We start from the raw sequence: 18,896 nt of genomic DNA on the forward strand, positions 1-18,896 counted from the left end.
TCTAGGACTCTTTCTGATGGATATGTGTAGCTTTTTGGAATGTTACGTACTTTGAATAGAACATACAGGGTGGGGCAAGAGTAGGTTTACAGTTCGTATGGAAAATAACACAATAAATAATAATACAAGAACAAACTCTGTGTTTTGTGTACTCGCAACTGTAAACCTACTCTTGCCCCACCCTCTACATACTGGACTCTGTATGTATTGAATGTATTTTTATTATAAATATATAAGTTGTTGCATGTTTTTAACAGAAGAATGAGCCTACACTTTTTTAAGTTAGGTTTTCCCATTTAAATATTTAAGAAAACATATTTTTTCAAATCTTCTGTCCTCTAAGGGCTTCCACTACTAAAGCCTTTTGTTTTTTTAATGGATTAATAGGCTAACAATAGAGTTAAGGAATCAACTGTCAGATGATATTATTAAAAATGATGAGACACATTAGAGAATCTCTGAGGCTTTTATGCTAAATTTGGAAGTTCTTCCAAGGAATTGGGTCTTAATGATTTCCCCCGAACCAGCTGTAATGGCTATTGATATTTTTTTATGCTGCAGGTGTTGTTACCTCACTTATTTCATCAGAATAAAGCTGGTTTATGTTCCTATAACAAGAAACCCACAAGTCTCTGTGGTATAAAACAACAGGATTTACTTTTCATTCAGATACGGGTAGGAGAGCTTTCCCTGTCACTGATACCTGGGCTTAAATCTGCCTTTGTAACCGAATCAAGTGAAAGTTTCCTGGTTGCCCTGCCAGAGGGAAGCAGCTCCGGTGGGCTTTGGAGCAGCAAGTGGTTGCTCTGGTTTTGAAGTGAGTTTTAGTTGCTCGCAGCTAATTGATCAGAAGCAGCCAGATGGCTCCTCTGAACCCCAGGCGTCTAAGTAGCACAACCCTCCCAGGAGCCTGGGAAACTGGTAGGGAGTGGATGTATCTGGTCAGTGTACAGGGTGTCCCCCAAAAATGTATACACACTTTAACAGCTAATAGATCAGTTTTGAAAATGAAATGTATTTTAATAAACACTGCCTTTGTAATTATGCAGTGTCTGTATACATTTTTTTGTGACACCCTGTGTTAGTGGCTACTGTGCCCTTGGTGAGTCTACATGCCTATTGACCAGAAGCAGTTAATGAGATCTGGTTGAAGAGTTATTTCTGATCCCTGTTTTCAGTGTTTTAAACATGAGACTGTCATTGTTTGAAAACTGCCTTTTCATATGTTTTGGTTAAAACAGTTAGTATACCCTTTTTCCTAACATGCTCTTTTAAAAATGACATTTGGCATTTTTAATTTTCTTTTTATTTGTGACATCACTGAAATATCGGACGAATGTCTGAAATTTACTGTAGTCCTCAGCACACTAAGAAAAGGTAGCATATTTTTAATGTACTAACATATCTTTGATAATGTATATGATGTATATAGCTTCAATATAATATGTGGCATTCATATAAGTTAAAATATATTAACATGTATAAATAGTATATATTAACATACGTAGATGCTAATATAACTTAGCCAGGGTGAGGCTGTTTAGCAGTTAATTGACTTTTGAGCTGACAACAAACCCCATTTCACTACAATATCAACATCAATTAACATACTCTCTTTTCCATAGAGTCCTTTGCTCATGAAATTAGGGCATGTGTGGGAGTGAGATAACTGATCTTTCATCCATTTGCCAAATGTTGGTTAATGGTATGCACCAGCTCTTAATGGATCCAGGCCATCTGACTACCACTAGGAAGTTACTGCTCCTGTGTACCACGCCCAAAGACCGCCCCAAACAGTCTTTCCCAAACATTGTTGCACATTGAAATCATCTGGGATCTTTTAAAAAAAAAATAAATTTGTGATCCATGGTAGGCAAAACGTAGAGATTTGCAAGCAGCTGAACTATACTGGGTAGCAAAACCAAGGTGCTCCTACAGATTGCAAGGATTTGAATGCCTGTTGATGGGTTGTGGAGTACTTGATGTCAATTGAAGACTGTGTTTAGAAACAGGTTTCCGTAGATTTAAAGGACAGGAAAGCGATTTGGCATTTAGAGGAACCTCAGCAAAGATGTATGGACAAAACAGCCAAGCTTTGGAGAAAACAAAGTAGATTCAGGTACTCGGGCATTTGCACTTAATTGCGAAGGAGCTGGCTGAGAGGGTAGCGGACCTCGGAGTCACAGGCTCAGGAAGGTGACTGTGAGTGTGGGGGCCACGTGTGGGAGGACTTCATGCAGGAGCCTGGGGTTCTGCCTGGGCTGGATGTTCCATAGGGGAGGCTGAGTCAGCAAGATACAGATTCCGTTGGGGTCAGATAGCATGGACACATCAGAGTGATTTAGCAAATGAAGTAGTTGTCACGTTTAGCAGTTGGTTGTACATAAAGGCCAGGGTTCTGCAAGGAATTTCACCTTCAAGTTTTAGTATAGAAAACAAAGGATATCAAGGAAACTGAGAGGTCAGTGGCAGACCTGACGACATATATCAGGATCACCAAAGGAGCCTCTTGAAAATGCAGAGTCCAGGGTTCAGTCCAGCTCTGTTGAATCAGAATCGTTGATGGCTGGGCCTCTGCTGTGGACAGTGAGAGGTCCAATGAGAACAGTTAAGCAGACGGAGGGAGGCATTTGCTTTTAGAGGATAGTTGAAGCCACAGGGGCTTTCCTGAGAAAGCAGAGCTTACCCAGGGCCCGGGCCATGAATCCACAATGGGTACATTCTACGCCTTTGCTCCTCCGGGGCCTCTGAAACACCTAGGACTCGGGGCTCCCCTGAGGACCCAGCATATAAGCCGAGTTCATAAGGATGACAAGGAATTGTCCAGGCGCATGGATGTGGGTGTCAGAAGGAAAGGTTTTGGCCCAGGAAAGGGGAGGAGTTCAGGTGTCGACGTTTGAAAGAATGCAGTGCCCCTGGGCCCTAACTCCTAGGTACGGAGAACAAACTGATGGATGCTAGAAGAGAAGGGGTGTGGAGATGGGTGGAAAAGGGGATTAAGAAATACAAACTTCCAATTATGCGATAAGTCACAGGGATGTAAAGGGAATATAGTCACATATAACTGTATGGTTACTAGATTTATTGGGGCGATCACTCTGGAAGGTATATAAATATTGAACCCCTGTGTTGTACACCTGAAACTAATGTATGTCAACTATAATTTTAGAAAACTAAAAAAATTAAAAAAAAAAAAAGAATAGTGTCATTGGGCAAGACCAGAGGAAGGACAGGAGAGGATTGTGGGAGGAGGGGCGGCACTGGGTTACTTTTCTATGACTTGATAAGCAGTTGTCAGGTTTAAGCTCCAGAGTGGTGCAATAAGATGGGCATCTTGGAAAGATTCTTAACCTCTGGGACCCTTAATTTCTAAAAGAATGTAACTAGGAATTTCATTCATGCAGTTACCTCCGTGCATGTTTGTGAGGGTGAAAGAGCTAATTTTTGTACCTAGTAGATATTCATTAAATGTATCTTTTCCCATCTTCCCCCTGAATTCTTTTAATTGTGAAATGCCCATGTTCCTCCTTTAGCAACTATACTGCATGCTGTTAATTACATTTCATATAGTTACCTTGTTTCTGGAACTTTACCCTTCCCTTGGAGTGGAGAAAATGGCCTCGTTTTCACTTGCGTCTTTTCTCCCTGCAGTCCGTGTCTTGCACACATAGTGAGCACTCGGTGAGCATTTGCTTTCTGCTTGCATGTTTAGAGTTTTGATTAAAATGCCACCTTAGCAATATTGTGTGTTCCAGCAGTTTGTAAAATTATTGGGAAGGATTTATTCTTCTGTATGTGGTTGGAATTGGTACTTTCAGGTAACATGTAGGATTGGTTTTTCTGCTTGATCGGTTTCTCAGCACCTTTCTGAATTCTGGGTTATGTTTTAGACATCGATAGAAAGGTGTACTGTGTTTCATGTGGACAAGTCTTATGGTTTTAGACCTTGGGGATTCACTACCTAATTTCCTTGAGTGAATAACGCCCCTTCTGAAAGAGGAACTGTCTCCCATGCCCAGTACATTGCCTTTTTCTGGAACTCCATGAGGCCTAGTTTTTCAGGTGCTTGCATTGTAAAACATGCAAAAGCCAAGTGAGACTCTTTTGCTGAAAAACTTCTTTTAGTTGCTATTTTTTTAAATAGCCATCGTGATTTAAAACTAAATTTGTATGCCACTTTTGTTTATGAAGTTTCCCTTAAAAAAATCTTCCATATGTGAATAATTTGAATATTCACTTTAATTTCTCGAGTATGGCATTAAAATGTTGGTCTAGGCAAGCTGTCAGTTATCAGATTGAGCCTTGTAACAAGCTATGAATTTGTGGGATAGAAGTATGAAGCCACCTCTGAGATGTGACAGTCTTAGATTTGTCACTTGTAAAAGTAAATTTCTCTTTCTTTGAAAAGTAAAGTTTTAGGTTTTGGAAAAGCTTTCTGAACTTCGATTGAGGATATTTCTATTTCCAGAGCATTTCCGGAATTGTATGGGATCTCAAGATGGGCCTGGAAGATGGTAATAATGCAGAGTTTTGGTATTAATCTTTGTGGGAGGGAAGACGCCCAGAGTGAACTCGCAATATATTTTACCATGATTGCACATTAATCTTAAACTGCCAAGGGCAAATTACGTGCACAATGAAGAAAATAAAGAACAGCTGTCCCCAGGAAATTTTACAGCCAGTAAAGGAGAGTTTTTTGCTTACTGTCTCTTTTTTAATCATAATATAATGGGTGTGAGATGAGTGTGGGTGGATACAAAGGACAGTCTTATGTGGGAGGGAGCTGAAGACTCTTGTGGTGTCTGTAAAAATGCATATGCAAAACTGAAATACTAAAGCAAGTTGGGACTGATTATTCATTTTCTCAGTTAGTCATCTTATTTGCTTTAAGAACAAATAAGTTTCCAAAGCTATTAGCTTCCAGATGAATGGTTGAATAAGATTAATTAACAGGGACAAATGGTTAAACTGTCTTGCTACAGAGTAGGCATGCTGGGTTTTATGTGTTTGGTGCAAGTTTGGATGAGATCCCTGGCATTTTCTTGCAAGGCTCTGAGGCAGTCTTAGCATAGAGGTGAAGAGCATGAGCTCAGACGTCAGTCTTGTTTGGGAGACTTATTAACTCTGCAACCAAGTCAGTTCCTTAACCTCTCTGTCTCGATTTTAGGGGCTAATGGTAATATCTCCTTTGCAGGGTTGTTGTGAGAATACTTGAGGCATTGGCACATGTTGAGTGCTCAGTAAAAGTGAGTTGCATATTTAGAGATAAATCTATTAAGCGAGGCCAGTCCTTATTAGACCTGTTATTGCTTCAGGAGTCTGGGGGCACTGAGAAACTTTGTTTTGTTTTTTAAGAAGAGTCATTGATGTAGGGAAACAAATTGCCTGAGTTTACTGTAACTAGTAACTTTATGTGGCTCTTGTAACAAGCGGCAACAGCAACTGCGGTGATGTTCAACCTTCTGTTCAGTGTCCTGTAGACACTGGAGCGGCAACTTGGCCAGGGGACAGTGAAGAAAAGGGGAGAGGCTCAGCCAGCAGACCTGGCTTTTAGATGATCTCGAGCTGTCCAAAAAAAGAGATCCTTCAAGATTCCCTAAAACTGTTTTCGTCTCTGATGCTGCAGCTGCTCTGAGAGGAGATGGCAGGTGGCAGCAGGGGGACACCACGGGCCTTTTCTCATGTTCCTGTCTCTGAAGAGAAGGTTTGAAAGGAGCCTTACAGGATGCAACGGCCAACTTTTGCCTTGACTTTGAGTCTCTTTGCTGATTTATAGAAGTGAAATTTTGTAACAACTTGCACTTAAGCTACATGAATGATGAATCTGAAAATAAAACGTACCTTTACTTAGCTGTCCCCTCCATCCCAGCGTACTTTAGTACTTGCCTGTTCCTGGGCATGCACATGCTACATAGGCTTTCGTCAACATGTTTTGGGTGTTTCCTACGGGAAAGATATTGGAGGAAAAATTGGTGGTGATATGATTCATTTTCTTAAAGATCAGCGTCAGTCTGCTTTCAAGACGGTGAAGGCTTTGAGACTTTATGCTGCTTTTATGTGAACAAGTTATTCTGCTGGTAGAAGACACAACTGCACGTAAACCTGCTCTTTGCTGGAGCAGTGGCGTCTCCCGGCTCTGGGGGCTGCGGGCAGAGGCGCGGGTGCGGGGTGCGGCTTGCGCAGGTGCTCCGAGCAGTGGCGGCCAGTGCGGCGAGCCCCGGGGGCCGTGCTGCGTGTCTGCCTCGGTCCCCGGGCAGTGGTGCGACACTGACGGGTTTGGCAGGGGTGTGTTCAGGTCCCTGACAGGAGGTGGAATGGATGGAAGTGGGGCGGCGGGGGGGATGGTTGGGTTTTAGAAACGATCCGGATAAGAGATGATGGAGCTTTAAATTCCAGATTGGCAGTGGAAGGCAGGGGTGGATAGGAAGAGAGACGCGGCGGAAAAACAGTCCTGTGACCTGTTGGTTGTAGGAGGTCAGGGAAAAGTAGAAGTAAAAACGGGCTCGAAGCTTTCCAGCCAAGGCACCCGACAACATCTTGCGCCAAGACAGAGTGCGCAAGAGGAGCAGCAGGCTGGGAGGCAGTCGACGCTGGGCTGGTGTACCCCACATTCCGGGCGCCCGCGACGGTTCTCTCGGAAGTAGAATGAGGGCAGCAGGAGAGGTGGGGGCATCGTTTTCAGAGCGGCGAGGAGGTTCTGAATGTCAGAAAGTCACTCAGGTGGCTGGTGAGGTAAGAAGGTAATGGAGCGCCCTGGTTGGTTTGGCTCAGTGATTAGAGTTTGGGCCTGTGGACTGGAAGGTCCTGGGTTCGATTCTGGCCAAGGGCACGAACCACATTTGCAGGCTTCGATCCCCACCCCCGGTCAGGGTGCGTGCGGGAGGCAACCGATCCATGTCTCTCTCTCATCAATGTTTCTCTCTCTCCCTCCTTTCTGCTCTCTCTGAAAATCATTGGAAAAAATATGGTCAGATGAAGATTTCAAAAGAAAAAGGAAAGTAATGGAGCAAAGGGAAGAACCTTTGGGGATCTTTGCATTTAGGGAATGAGGGGCAGAAGGCTAACGGACACACAGGACGCGGATGGGTTTTGCGGTTGTGAAGGCCCGAAGCCAGGTTGCACAGGCCGTCCTTCCTAGGTGTTGTTCCCACCCGAACCCTACGAGACGGGCATTTCGCCTGCTACTTCTCCATTTTATGTGAGCCTCTGAAGTGAAGGTACATGATTTGACTTGCATGAGACTCAGAGCTAGAAAGCAGCAGACTGGAGCCCAAATCCAAGGCTGAGCTTTTAATGCCAGTGCTTTTCACCGTAATGAACGCGAGGAGACAGAGGCTCTACAGGCTGATCTTCTGAGGATGTTGTCGATGAACAAATAAAGGGGAGACAACGGTTCCAAAGAACAGAGGTGATTTGAAACTGTAGACAATAGGAAAGGGTGGTGGGAGGGAAGATTTACGTATCTCTGAAGTGCTCTTCTAGCTTTGGGGATGAAGCAGTTCTTAAGTTACACTTACCTGCCTCCTTTCCAGCGATCACGGGCCTCTGCAGGTGCACCCTCAGTCCAGGAAAGAATTGTTTGCTTTGCTGAGAATCTCCGTAGCCCTGCGGGAAGTCCCTTAGTGGGAGATGTCACGACATTGTGGAATCTGCATCTGACAATATTTTAAATCCTAATATGCAGCATTTTCTGTTTTTTTCTCGAGTGTTTCATGTACTCTAGCTCCCAGACCTTATGCAGCTCAGTAGATAGTTGAGCAGACCTATCTAATTTATTAGGCTTTAAGTGCATATAGGAGTGCGATTTAGAGCATGTTCAGGGTAACTAAACAGAGGCTGGGAGATAATCCTCTCCCTAACGCTCACACTGTGAGGAGAGGCTGAAGGCCTTGTTGAATGAGTTGGGGCTAGAGTCTCTGTTAAATCCTGGGACAGCAGGACATCTTTCCACTGGGGGGAAGTTTGGGACCCCAGGCGTTACAGAGAAAGAGGAAACTTCTTGTTATTCTGTAGGTCTTCTCTAGCCCCAGTCCAGGCAGCCTGCCTGCTGGCTTGGGTGGTTATATAAGGAATAGCAACAAGTCTAAGGGTTTTCTGATCTGAAGCAGAAATACCTTCTCTTGTGTTCGTTAGAGACTGGAAGTGAGGCCAGCCACACAGAGCATTGGGAATAGATACTCCATTCTGACCCTAATACAATGGTAGAAGCTAATAAACCAAACGCTGTCTGTATTTGGGCTTGACTTTGAGATGAGACTTGGAGTTACGTCTAGATGTATCCGCAGAGTCCTGAAGTCATTAGTACTTCCAAAAATACTGGGTTGGACCTGGACTTGGATCTTTGCCTTTTGCTTTTTCGATATTTCTCACGTAGCCTGGGATGGGAAGCAGTAACAGAAGTAGATGTGGTGGCACAGCTGTCCTCACGGGCCAAGCCGTTGGATTTCTGAGCTTGGTCTCTGGTTGGCTTGGCTGTGGGAAGACTGGTTGAATGAAATAATAAGCCCTTTTCCTCAAAGTGCCTGGTGGTGGGGAGGCCATTCATCATGGCCCATATGTGGATTCATATGAAGAGAGCCTGTGAAGGCCACCCGAAAGGGAAAGCAGCACTTTACAGGAAGGGAAAATGCAGATTGGTTCCTGGCAGATAGTAACTCTGTGTAATGTTTTTCTCTCCGCTGCCCAAGTAATTATGATCCAGGGAGGGGGGAGGGATTCCAAATGTTATTGGTGAACAGGAATTTTTTATTTTCCATGAGTCATTCATATTAAATAAATGTTGACTCCCTTCCCAACATGTGCTTTGCTTTATGAAAGTGGGCTGTGGACTCTGTGCCTCCGTTAGGATGACTTTTATATTTATTCTGCCTAGCTATTTTGATATTACTGTTGAATTTTATGCTCAGTTAAAACTTTGAATGAGTGTTTGGTATGCGGGGTTCATGCAAACATTTTACAAATATTATCTCCTTTAATTTTCACAACAGCCCATTCCATCATTAACCTCACTGATCAAGTAAAGAGGTGGAGACATGGGGAGACCCAGTAACTTGCCAGGTCATATAGCTGGGAGGTGGTCAAGTTGGAAGTTTCCAGGCTGTCAGTAACCTTAACCTGTAATAAGTTATATCTTACAAACCTAACGCATTTGTGTTTCCAGGATGTTTTTGTGTGTGTGTTTTTTTTTTTTTTTTAAATGATGGGACCAACATCTACAGTTTAAAATGCTATTCACTTTCATTTTGAGCTTTTCATCTGTGTACATTTATAAGCTTCTACCACTCCCAGGGCTTAGGAATCACCTACCCTGCTTTTTTTTTTTTTTGTATTGCGTACATTGTATGTATTAAAAATAATGCCTCCTTCTTCCAGGGTTTTAGAATTCTGATTCCATAAATACAATACCTTAAATGTATGATGTTGAATGTTATGCCCCTTTGGTAGAATGGAGGAATCATTCTTGGTTCTGTCTGCTTATATTTAAAAATAATTTAATAGAAACATACATTTTTGATAGAGCCTTAGAATGTTATGAATTGCTCAGTATCTTGGAAGGATGTCTGTGTATGAACCTCTTTATTTTTATGTAACTCAGCACAGAGGATAGCCTGGGAAGTGCCACCAATACTTAAGCAGACATTTAAACATAGTGTCTGTTGAGGATTGGTTACACATATATGCGGAAAAACACACTGTGAAATTTTTTTGGAATTCACCGGTGACCCAAAACAGTATTCATGAGCCGCCTCATTGCTTTTCTTTGAGTCGCCGCCTTTATAGAATACAATTTTTCACCTTTTTGCTTGGTATTTTCTTGCACATTTTCCCCAATCATTTTACCAATAGTGCATTTTTTTTCTTTTATCTTTAAGTATCTTTCAAGATTGGTTAATATTTATAACTGTATATAAATATATAATTCTAAAACATATTTACAATGATACAATTTTATGCATGTTAATCATGTTTGTTCATCCCTTAGCCCATAGGAGAATTTGTGTCTGTAGTGCTGGTGGGATATGTTAACTTTTATCTGTATTTATGCATACACATGGATATATATGCCCATGTGCCTCATTCATAATGACATGTGGCAGACTTCTGATGTAAATCCTGTGGATGTGCGTGTGAACAGTAATGACCTTTCACCCCTGTTGTCAACGAGCAAACAAATGATTTATCCCCTCCCCAAATATTGATCAATTGCCTCATTCTAGGGCAAGCACTCGGCTTGTTACTAGATGAGAGCTGAATAAATGTTAGTTTATAGACCCATGGAAGTTGTTCACTTATTTCTGTAAAATCACACACCTGCAAAACTTTAAAAAATACTTGTGTGCCTGTTACTATTGGAAGTGTTATACTTTCCACTCTGAGCCTTACCCCTTCATGTTGTTGTATCTGTGTTTTCTAGTTACAGATAACCTTTTCTGTCTCTCTTAATTTTCTTCCCATATCCCTTTACTAATCAGTCATTACCTTGTTATTCATTTATTCAGTTCATTCACTAATTTTACTCAGTCCGTTTGTTAAGTGTATACCATGCGCTGAGGACCATGCAGGGTACGGAGTCTGTTTCTGAAGCCGAAATGAAAAGGAGAGGAAAGGCTTTGTGGCTTAATTGGCTGCATGTTGCTTTCTCTTTTCATTTTAATTCTTTGTAATTTTACCTGATATCTTCACTTTATTCCACCGCAGTGCCTGAAATACAGTCGGCACTCAGCAATTCCTAAGAAGTTAACAGGAAATTAGATGTTACATAATTTCCAGCCTGTTGTCTTCTCATTCATTCCTAGTTTTGCCTGCCTTTCGTTTTGTGTTCTCCGTTTGTCTTTCTTGTGTGTGTGTTTCAGTGGCCTGTCTTCTCTTCTGCTCCTTTGAACTCCTTCGTTTTTTTCTTCCTACCACATTGACTTGCCAGACGTTGCTTCCACCTCTGTTGTTTCAGTGAATGCATCAGCTGTGTTAAGTGTTATTTTCTTTTTGTATCTAGTGCTTTTATTGTCCCAGATCATCTCACTTGCCCTGGTGCTTCTCCAGCCCACTGACGAGGGCATCTGGGTGTCCCCTGGTGGTCAGCAGCTCCACGAGGTGTTTTCCGGAGCCGAGTAGACTCTTGTTGGGCTCGTCATTTGGGTTCCGAGAGGGACAGAGTTGGGCAGAGATGATGATGAAACCTGACGCATTCCTGCTTCCGACCCTCCTCCAGCAAGATCTGGGTCGTGTCCTGTGACGCCGCTGAGTGAGATTGGAGGAGACAGGTGGTGGGAAGTCAGACACATTTGATTTCACTTCATTTACTTTGCCCAGGGACAGCTGTCATCACCCACCTGCCCATCACAGTCGTGGAGAGCACTTCCCTTTTCTTTACTACGGATCAGAACCAATCTTACTTATGAAAAGAAAGGGAAACATTTTGGCCTGTAAACACTTGGACTAGATGACACGTTTTTGTTAAAAGTTAGAGAGTGTTGTTGTGATGATGTTGATCAGTGGACCTTGATATCCTGAACAAGTTTTTAAAATTTGGATACCTTAAGTTTTCATTTCCTAACTGTAATGTTTGTTTTGACCCAAGTCCAATCTACATCTGTAGTTCTAAATTAATTTCAAGTCAAATCAACCAAGGCATGCCTATTCTGCGCCCAGTTATTCTACTAAAAACAAACAACAACAACAAACAAGGTTGACCTGGTATCTTTCCAGGTAAAATATCTGTGCAATTTGGGAGAGACTGTAGAATACAGGTCTGCAGTTCTTAATATGAAAATACTGAAGTTGGATGTGTTTCAGAATTTAGATTTAGATTTCCTTTTCAATGTAAAAAAGGTAATAAGGGACGTATCGTCTGCAGTATGTAACATCTCCAGATAGGTTTGGTGTGGAAATTACTTTTAACAGTGAAATATGAATATTCACACTGAGTCAGGAAAATAAACTTAACTGATGTCACGTCAGACATTCAGATTGTTTGATTTTGAGAACTGCATAAGAGATTGTGGGTTAGTTTTAAAATGTAACCAGGTGTTAAAAGGTATTAATCATGAGTCACACTCAGAATAAGGAAATATCACTGTGTGTCAGGAAGATGGGCTTTTACCTGGTTTTGAAGGTCTGGATGGAACTTTTTACTCATAATTGAATCTTGGGCTGGTAGACTGGCACCTGCCACAAATTTGATGAGTAAAATATTTTGACAGATGCGTAATTTGTGAAGAGAAGGGAAAGAACTTTCCTGCCAGGGGAGACTTCCACCTGAACGTGGCCGTGGAGGAGGGAATGCCTTTGGGCGAGTCAGTGGTCTGCTCCGATTAAGGCGAAGACTCTGCAGTGCATGCGGGCAGCTGAGGTCCGGGCCTTATTGGTGTTTCTGCCTTAGGTACATGCTCCGCTGAGGCGTTAGGACTTAACTGGATGGCTTACTCTTAAACGGGGATAGAAGAGATCTTGGATAATCAAAGAGGAGAGGTTTGAAAGATAAAAATTTAGAAAAAAAGATGTCCAGGATGGATTCGGGATGCATGCGTTTCCTGCGAGGGTGCCCTCATGAATGTGTGTGCGTCGCATCTAAGACTTGACGCAGCGGAGGTTCCTCTGAGTTTGAAGAAAACGCGGACGCTGACCTGTTGAACCTGGGAAAGGGACGGGTGCAATCCAAGAGAATTTCAAAATCCTAATACTCGGTGACGAGAAACGGCCATCCCTTTGGCTGAAAGAGGAAAATTTGAAAGAGAAACTGGATGTAATAAGCTAAACCCGCTGGCATGACTTGTCAAATTGGGTGGTTTGTGTTCTTTAAATGTCTTTATTTGCTATCTTTTGTGACGTATGTGTTTATAGATACGAAGTGTGTTCCAGTTTTCTTAGTCCAGAGCGTCTAAGAACAATGTTACGGAAAATCTTACATGACATGAGTGTATGTGTTTTACGTGCTTTTCTACAAAGTTTATTTAAATGTCATTTTAAAAAATACACGCTGTGCTGAGTAGCATTAATTCCCCCTTGCACCTTTTATTATGCATTAGCAATTACCTCCACTTCTCTCAGGATGATGAATTTGAACTTGATCAATGATCAGATAGTAATTACCAGCACAGAGTGATTATTGTTGTGGAAGTAACATTTTTATTTCATGTCTCCCTGTATTTCGGGCGCTTCTCACAGGGGCACGTTTGTTTGACTGTAGAATGTGGTTTGCTCTTTTGGCTTCTGGCACAGAGGTCAGACTCTTTTAGGTCTTTTTGAATAGAGTAGTATTGGGGGGGGAAAAATCCTCCAGCATTTTAAACGGCTTACCATCGCCTTCTGGCCTCTAGGAGAAGGAAGGGAGAAGCTCAGTCTTCCCTCCTGTAGTAGGCTCAAGCTCTGATTTTTGTGTTTCTTGACAATTTTCTTTCCTTTTTTTCCAACTCCTGGCAGAATGGACCTGCATTTTTTCTCCGCTCTTGTAGTCAGTGAGCATCTCCCATCAGGAGGGTGTCTCTCTGCTACTTTTGATTCTTAAACATTTTTTTTTTTTAATATATCTTTATTGATTTCAGAGAGAGGAAAGGAGAGGGAGAGAGAGAGATAGAAACATCAATGACGAGAAAGTCATTGATCCGCCGCCTCCTGCACGCCCCCGACTGGGGATGGAGCCCGCAACCCGGGCATGTGCCCTGACCGGGATTCGAACCCCGATCGCCTGGATCCTAGGTTGACGCTCAACCGCTGAGCCACGCCCGGCCGGGCTACTTTTGATTCTTTAGTGTTCTGAATAGACCTGTCTAGACTGCAGGGTTATAGCCTTTGCTCTCTGGTTCTTGGCTCTGTTGAATAACTGAGAGAGAAGGTTTATCAGTTTGCTAGGGTTGCCCTAATAAAGTCCCACAGACTGGGTGACTTAACCAGCAGGAGTTCATTCTCTCACAATTCTTGGGGCTAGAAATCCAAAATCAAGATGTCAGCAGAGTTGGGTTCTGCTGAGGCCTCTCCCCTTGGCTTAGAGATGCCTCTCTGTGCCTTCACGTGGTCTTCCCTCTGTGTGTGTCTGTGTCCTTACCTTGTAAGTACACTAGTCATATTGCATTAGGGCCTATCCCCATGGCCTCACTTTAATTACCTCTTTTGAAGACTTTCTTTCCAAACAGGGGCACGTTCTGAGGTACTGTGGGTTAGGGCTTCAGCGTAAGAATTTGGGGGAGGGAGACACAACTCAGCCCCTAACAAGCAGACACATTGGACATTTGAGAAGCTCTAAGGAGAAATAAGTAAAAGGCAAAACAGAGAAAAAGTAGGAAAGGAAATACTCATTTTTGCGAGGAATCGTGAAAGCGTTCATGTGCGTGCAGTGCTTTTTCGCCGACAGAACACGTGCGGGCATCATCTCTTTTCCCTCCCATCACAGCGCCGCGGGTAGGATGCTGTCTGCGACCTCAGACTCGGCGCTTTCCTGTCTGGCCCAGGGTCTCAGCTCAGGAGTCACTGAGCTGTGAATTGATTCCAGTTCTTGAGACTCTCTCTAGTATTTTTTCCATCACCCCAGGCTGAGAGATAAAGAAAGTCAGCTCTCATGGGCAAATTTCATGGCCTGTTTGGTGTTGTTTTGCTTTGTTTGGAAAACTTTTGGGGATTAGAGGCATCATCTCCTTGTCAGCCAGTTGTGTTCAGCATTCATAGTGCAGAAAGTAAACACGTAGGCAGGAAGCTACAACTCTTTGGAGAAATAAAGAACATAAGCCCCATGTTCTGGAAGTTATTATTATATGATGAAAGTTTTTAAGCATAAAAAAAGTAGAAAGAGGTACAGTGAACTCCCATATTTTTGTTGCTCAGATTCAATAATTACCAGGATTTGGCTACAGTTGCCTCAGCTATCCCTTTCCCCTTCTTAAAGTGAATCTAACACAGGTCACTCCTTCAAGTGTGTAACTTAAAAAATATAAACATTTCTGACGTAACCTGAATGCCACTCAAAGTTTCCTGATTGCCTCCAAAAGTCCTTTTACAACTGCTTTATTCAAATCAGCATCAAAACAAGGCCATGTGTTCAACATACTAAATTCTGTTTGACAATACGTTTTCTTGCCTTTATTCCCTGTCTGCTGTGCTCAGGGATACTTTGCTTTCAGGTCTCTACCGAGAGAAAATGCAGTGACTTGGTTCATTTTGATGCAGTTTACAGAGGTGCTTATTTAAAGTTTCAAAGTTTTTCACTGATAATGCATTTAACAGCTCTCAGAAACAAAAACAGTTCTGCCTCAGTTTTGAATACATTTCTATGGTCTTCAAGAATCATCCAAACAGTGATATCTTTCAGGGTGTTAAGCAGCACCATATTATTTTAATTTTTTTATTTAAAAATTTTTATATGTTTTTATTAATTTTAGAGAGAGGAGAAAGGAGAGAGAGAGGATCATTGATGTGAGAAAGAAACATCGATTAACTGCCTCCTGCATGCCCCCTACTGGGGATCAGGCCTGCAAACCGGGCATGTGCCCTGACCCGGAATCTAACCAGTGACCTTTTGGTATGACAGTCAACTGAGCCACACCGGCCAGGGCAGCACCATATTATTTTTAAAAGGCTAAAATTTTTTAAGAAAAAAAAATGCCAAGAATGAGTAAACATAATAAACATGAAAGTTGTGTGTTTTTACACATTCTGTTGGTATATGTTCATTAACGTTGACATAACATTTTATCCACATGGAGCATTGTTTTATGAGATTATTTTCCAACCATAACTCATGAATACCAAGCTGCTAAACAAGTTAGTAAACACTTGCTTTTGTCAAATGTTATTTTTGTACTCAACAGGAATGCTGTTAATATGAGTTAGCAAAGATTCTGAAAGCGACTGCTTGTTGACAGGTTTTAAAACATGACAGCCTCGTATTTTGCTAACATTTTGTCTCTTCCAATAGGTATAAATGACCAAGGATTGTACAGAGTTGTGGGGGTGAGTTCAAAGGTCCAGAGACTTCTCAGTATGTTGATGGGTATGCCTCTTTTCTAATCATTTTCCATGCATGATTTGTTTATGTTCATTGACGTCACTAGTTAATATTTTGTAGCCACGTCCAGCCTACCTGTGAATCCATTCTCTTCTTCTGCCTAGGTTAGTTTCCCCCCAGCTGGCTCTGAGAAGTAGATTAGTGTTCGCGTCAGCACAGATTATCCACTTTCCCTTGACTTACTAAAGAAATGGAAGAAAAAAAAAGCATGCAGCTCACGGGCGAATGTCTTCTGCTTCCATTACACAGGAAAGTAGCAGCCAGGCCTCTGATTTGCGTGGCTTCCAAATTGGCCTTTGAGAGTCTTGACAGTACATGTGATGAGACAAGACCACTGGGACTCGCTCATTTTTATGGAGCTTCCAAAACTGTCATTTGACAGCAAGAGTCTGGTTCTCAGGGATTCATTGGTATTCGCAGGGACTTGTTTGTAGTTTGCACCAGGCTCTTCTCCAGAACCATGCACACTCCATCTGTGCTGATAACACAGTGTTCTTTGGCATCGCAGACTAGAGGAAGCCAGAAAGTGAATTCATTTCATTACCCCAGACATTATGTGGATGACAAAGCGCTTTTCCATTACACACTGGTGCAGTGCCACCTATAAGATGCCCCACTTCTCTCCCCACTCGTGAGCAGACTGCCTCCTGAGGAGTGATGATAGCTCATCAGGCTTGAGGGCCTGTATGTCATTATGACCTTGCTAAATATTAATTAATGTCATATCTCACTTTAGTTAATCAACATTAACAATGCCCTCAGGTGTACTATCAGTGTGTTTAAACCTGTCTGCATCTTAAAGCATTGTAGCAAAGACTCATTTTTAGGAAGAAGAAGCCAAGATGAGATGTCATAGATAGGATTGATTGTTTGGCTGTATTGGAATTAAGGATTTAATAAGCAACCACTTTTTTTTTTTAAGATTTTAACCACAGGAAAAGATTGCCCGTTATCAATTGGAGAGCCTTATTAGAATCCATTCACTTTCATAAGCTGTTTTTATTTTCTGCCTCTCTGGTTTAACTTGGGTGTGCAATTTTGGCAGTCAGATTTTCCTTTTTGCCATTAGCGGTCTCCAAATTAAATAGAACCAGGTTGCCAGGGGTTCAGTAGCAGCTGGAAGAGTTTAATGGAACTATAGCATCTGCTTTTAGTTAATTTTAAAATTAGAAACACTTCTCTCATTTCCAACATGGTGTTATGATGATTAGAACTGGAAGACTGTTGATATCAGAAGGGGAGGTTTTGGCTGAAAGGCACCCACTGTGGCTGTCAGTTGGTCCTAAGGGTCCTAGCCTTATTCTTCCTACCTCCTTGTTCATGCTCAAGGGCAGCTTGGAACAGGGTGACTCTGAGGTCACCCTGAAGTGTTAAATTGTCCAAAAATTAGTCCTTAATCTCGTAAAACCCCACATCATCTGCATCCCCGAACTAGGGTGACAGTTTCTTTTCTCTGCTCATGGAAAATGTCTCATTGACAGTCCTTAGCATGCAAGGTGTATTAAAATATTGAAGCCCTCCAGAATTCATGACCTGGAAAACTGATTTCACCTTCTGTGAGACAGAGAGTGGAGAAGTCCAGAATCCAAGCGTGACAAAGCTTCATTAATGTTGCTGGCAAAGGAAACGCTGTGTTTTCAGTAGTATTCTGCAAACACAGGAAGTTGGAGAACTGATGTGAGGCAAAGATACTGGCTTGTCAATTTTGTATTAAGTATTAATTCATGTAAAGGGGCTATCCAATGTAAATTCTTTTACTCAATGTATAAACAATTTCTAGTATAAGTTTAAGATTGTCAGTCACAAACTTTGGATTTTTATTAGCATTAATGTCATTTTCTTATTACTTTGTTACCAACTGAAACTTGAACTCTTAGCAAAATAGATTTATTCACTTTCCTAATAAATTTACTATTTCAAGATATATCTTTATTTTCATTCTAATTCAACAGGTGTTCAAATTGAAATAAGTTATACTTCTTCCAAAAAAAGGATTTTAGAGTTTCTGAACAGTTGTATACAGAACTGTTCCACAGACATTCTTTCTCTCCAACTTTCCCACCTCTGTACCTTATTTTAAGATTATATATCTTAAAGTGAAAAAAAATTGGCTGAGTCTGCCAGAAGTTTAACTTTTTGCTTTTAAACTAATCAGTATCCCTTCCCCCCGATTATTAATTCTGATATTTTTGCTCATTTGTGGTACTATACACTTATTTTATAAAATTATTCCTCCAGGTCATGTTTATTTGAAATTTGAATTTTTCAAAGCACCTTTTGTTTATAATGCGTTTTTCTTTGTACAAATGAAAAATAGTCAAATTTATAAGTATCTGAGAAAAAGTTCCAAGCCATTTTACGTGTTTTGACAAGAACTTCCATTTACTTTACTTAGCTCTCTTTAGTTCTCGAGAACTGATTATTTACTTTGGTATTATTTTTTCTGTTATTGCCATTTTTATGTAAAAATATTTTTGTATTGTTTAAAATATTTTGAGTATTCCTTAAATACTCATGTGTAAAAGTTTGGATGGTTTCTCAAGAATGGATGCCTGCTCAAATCTTGCATGTTTTCTTCACTTGTTCCCTTTTCCGTGGGTTTTCCCCCTTCACATTTAAGATTAAAATAGAGGAGACTCTTTCTTTTATTCTTCCTCCCCCTCCCCCCCCCTTTCCTCCCCTGCCCTTCTTCTCTCCTCCCTGGTGTGAAATGCTAATGGCAGTTGGCCAGAGAAAGTCCTCTAAATGGTCCAGTCAGTAGCACCCCCCAGGCCAGCTTTCCTGCTCCCCTGTGAGGACCTGCCTCTCAGTCACCTTCCCTGCTGGGCGCAGAGGGCAGTGGTCCCCTGGATTCCCAGTGCCTCCTAGTTTTCCCTGGACCAGGCTTCTTAAATTCCCAAAA

General features: G+C 41.8%; 1 protein-coding gene across 2 annotated transcripts in view; it reads left to right on the forward strand.

The window, feature by feature from the left end:
• Positions 1 to 18,896, forward strand: part of ARHGAP10 (Rho GTPase activating protein 10) — a 249,936-nt gene that overhangs the window by 138,701 nt on the left and 92,339 nt on the right. For both annotated transcript variants that reach the window (XM_016206885.2, XM_087816505.1), the window contains exon 14: positions 15,905 to 15,979. In XM_016206885.2, the coding sequence (XP_016062371.2) occupies positions 15,905 to 15,979 (75 nt within the window). The remainder of the gene's footprint in view (positions 1 to 15,904; positions 15,980 to 18,896) is intronic.

This window comes from Miniopterus natalensis, chromosome 4 (assembly GCF_054644295.1).
Source record: "Miniopterus natalensis isolate mMinNat1 chromosome 4, mMinNat1.hap1, whole genome shotgun sequence".
In the NCBI taxonomy this organism is placed as follows: Eukaryota; Metazoa; Chordata; class Mammalia; order Chiroptera; family Miniopteridae; genus Miniopterus; species Miniopterus natalensis.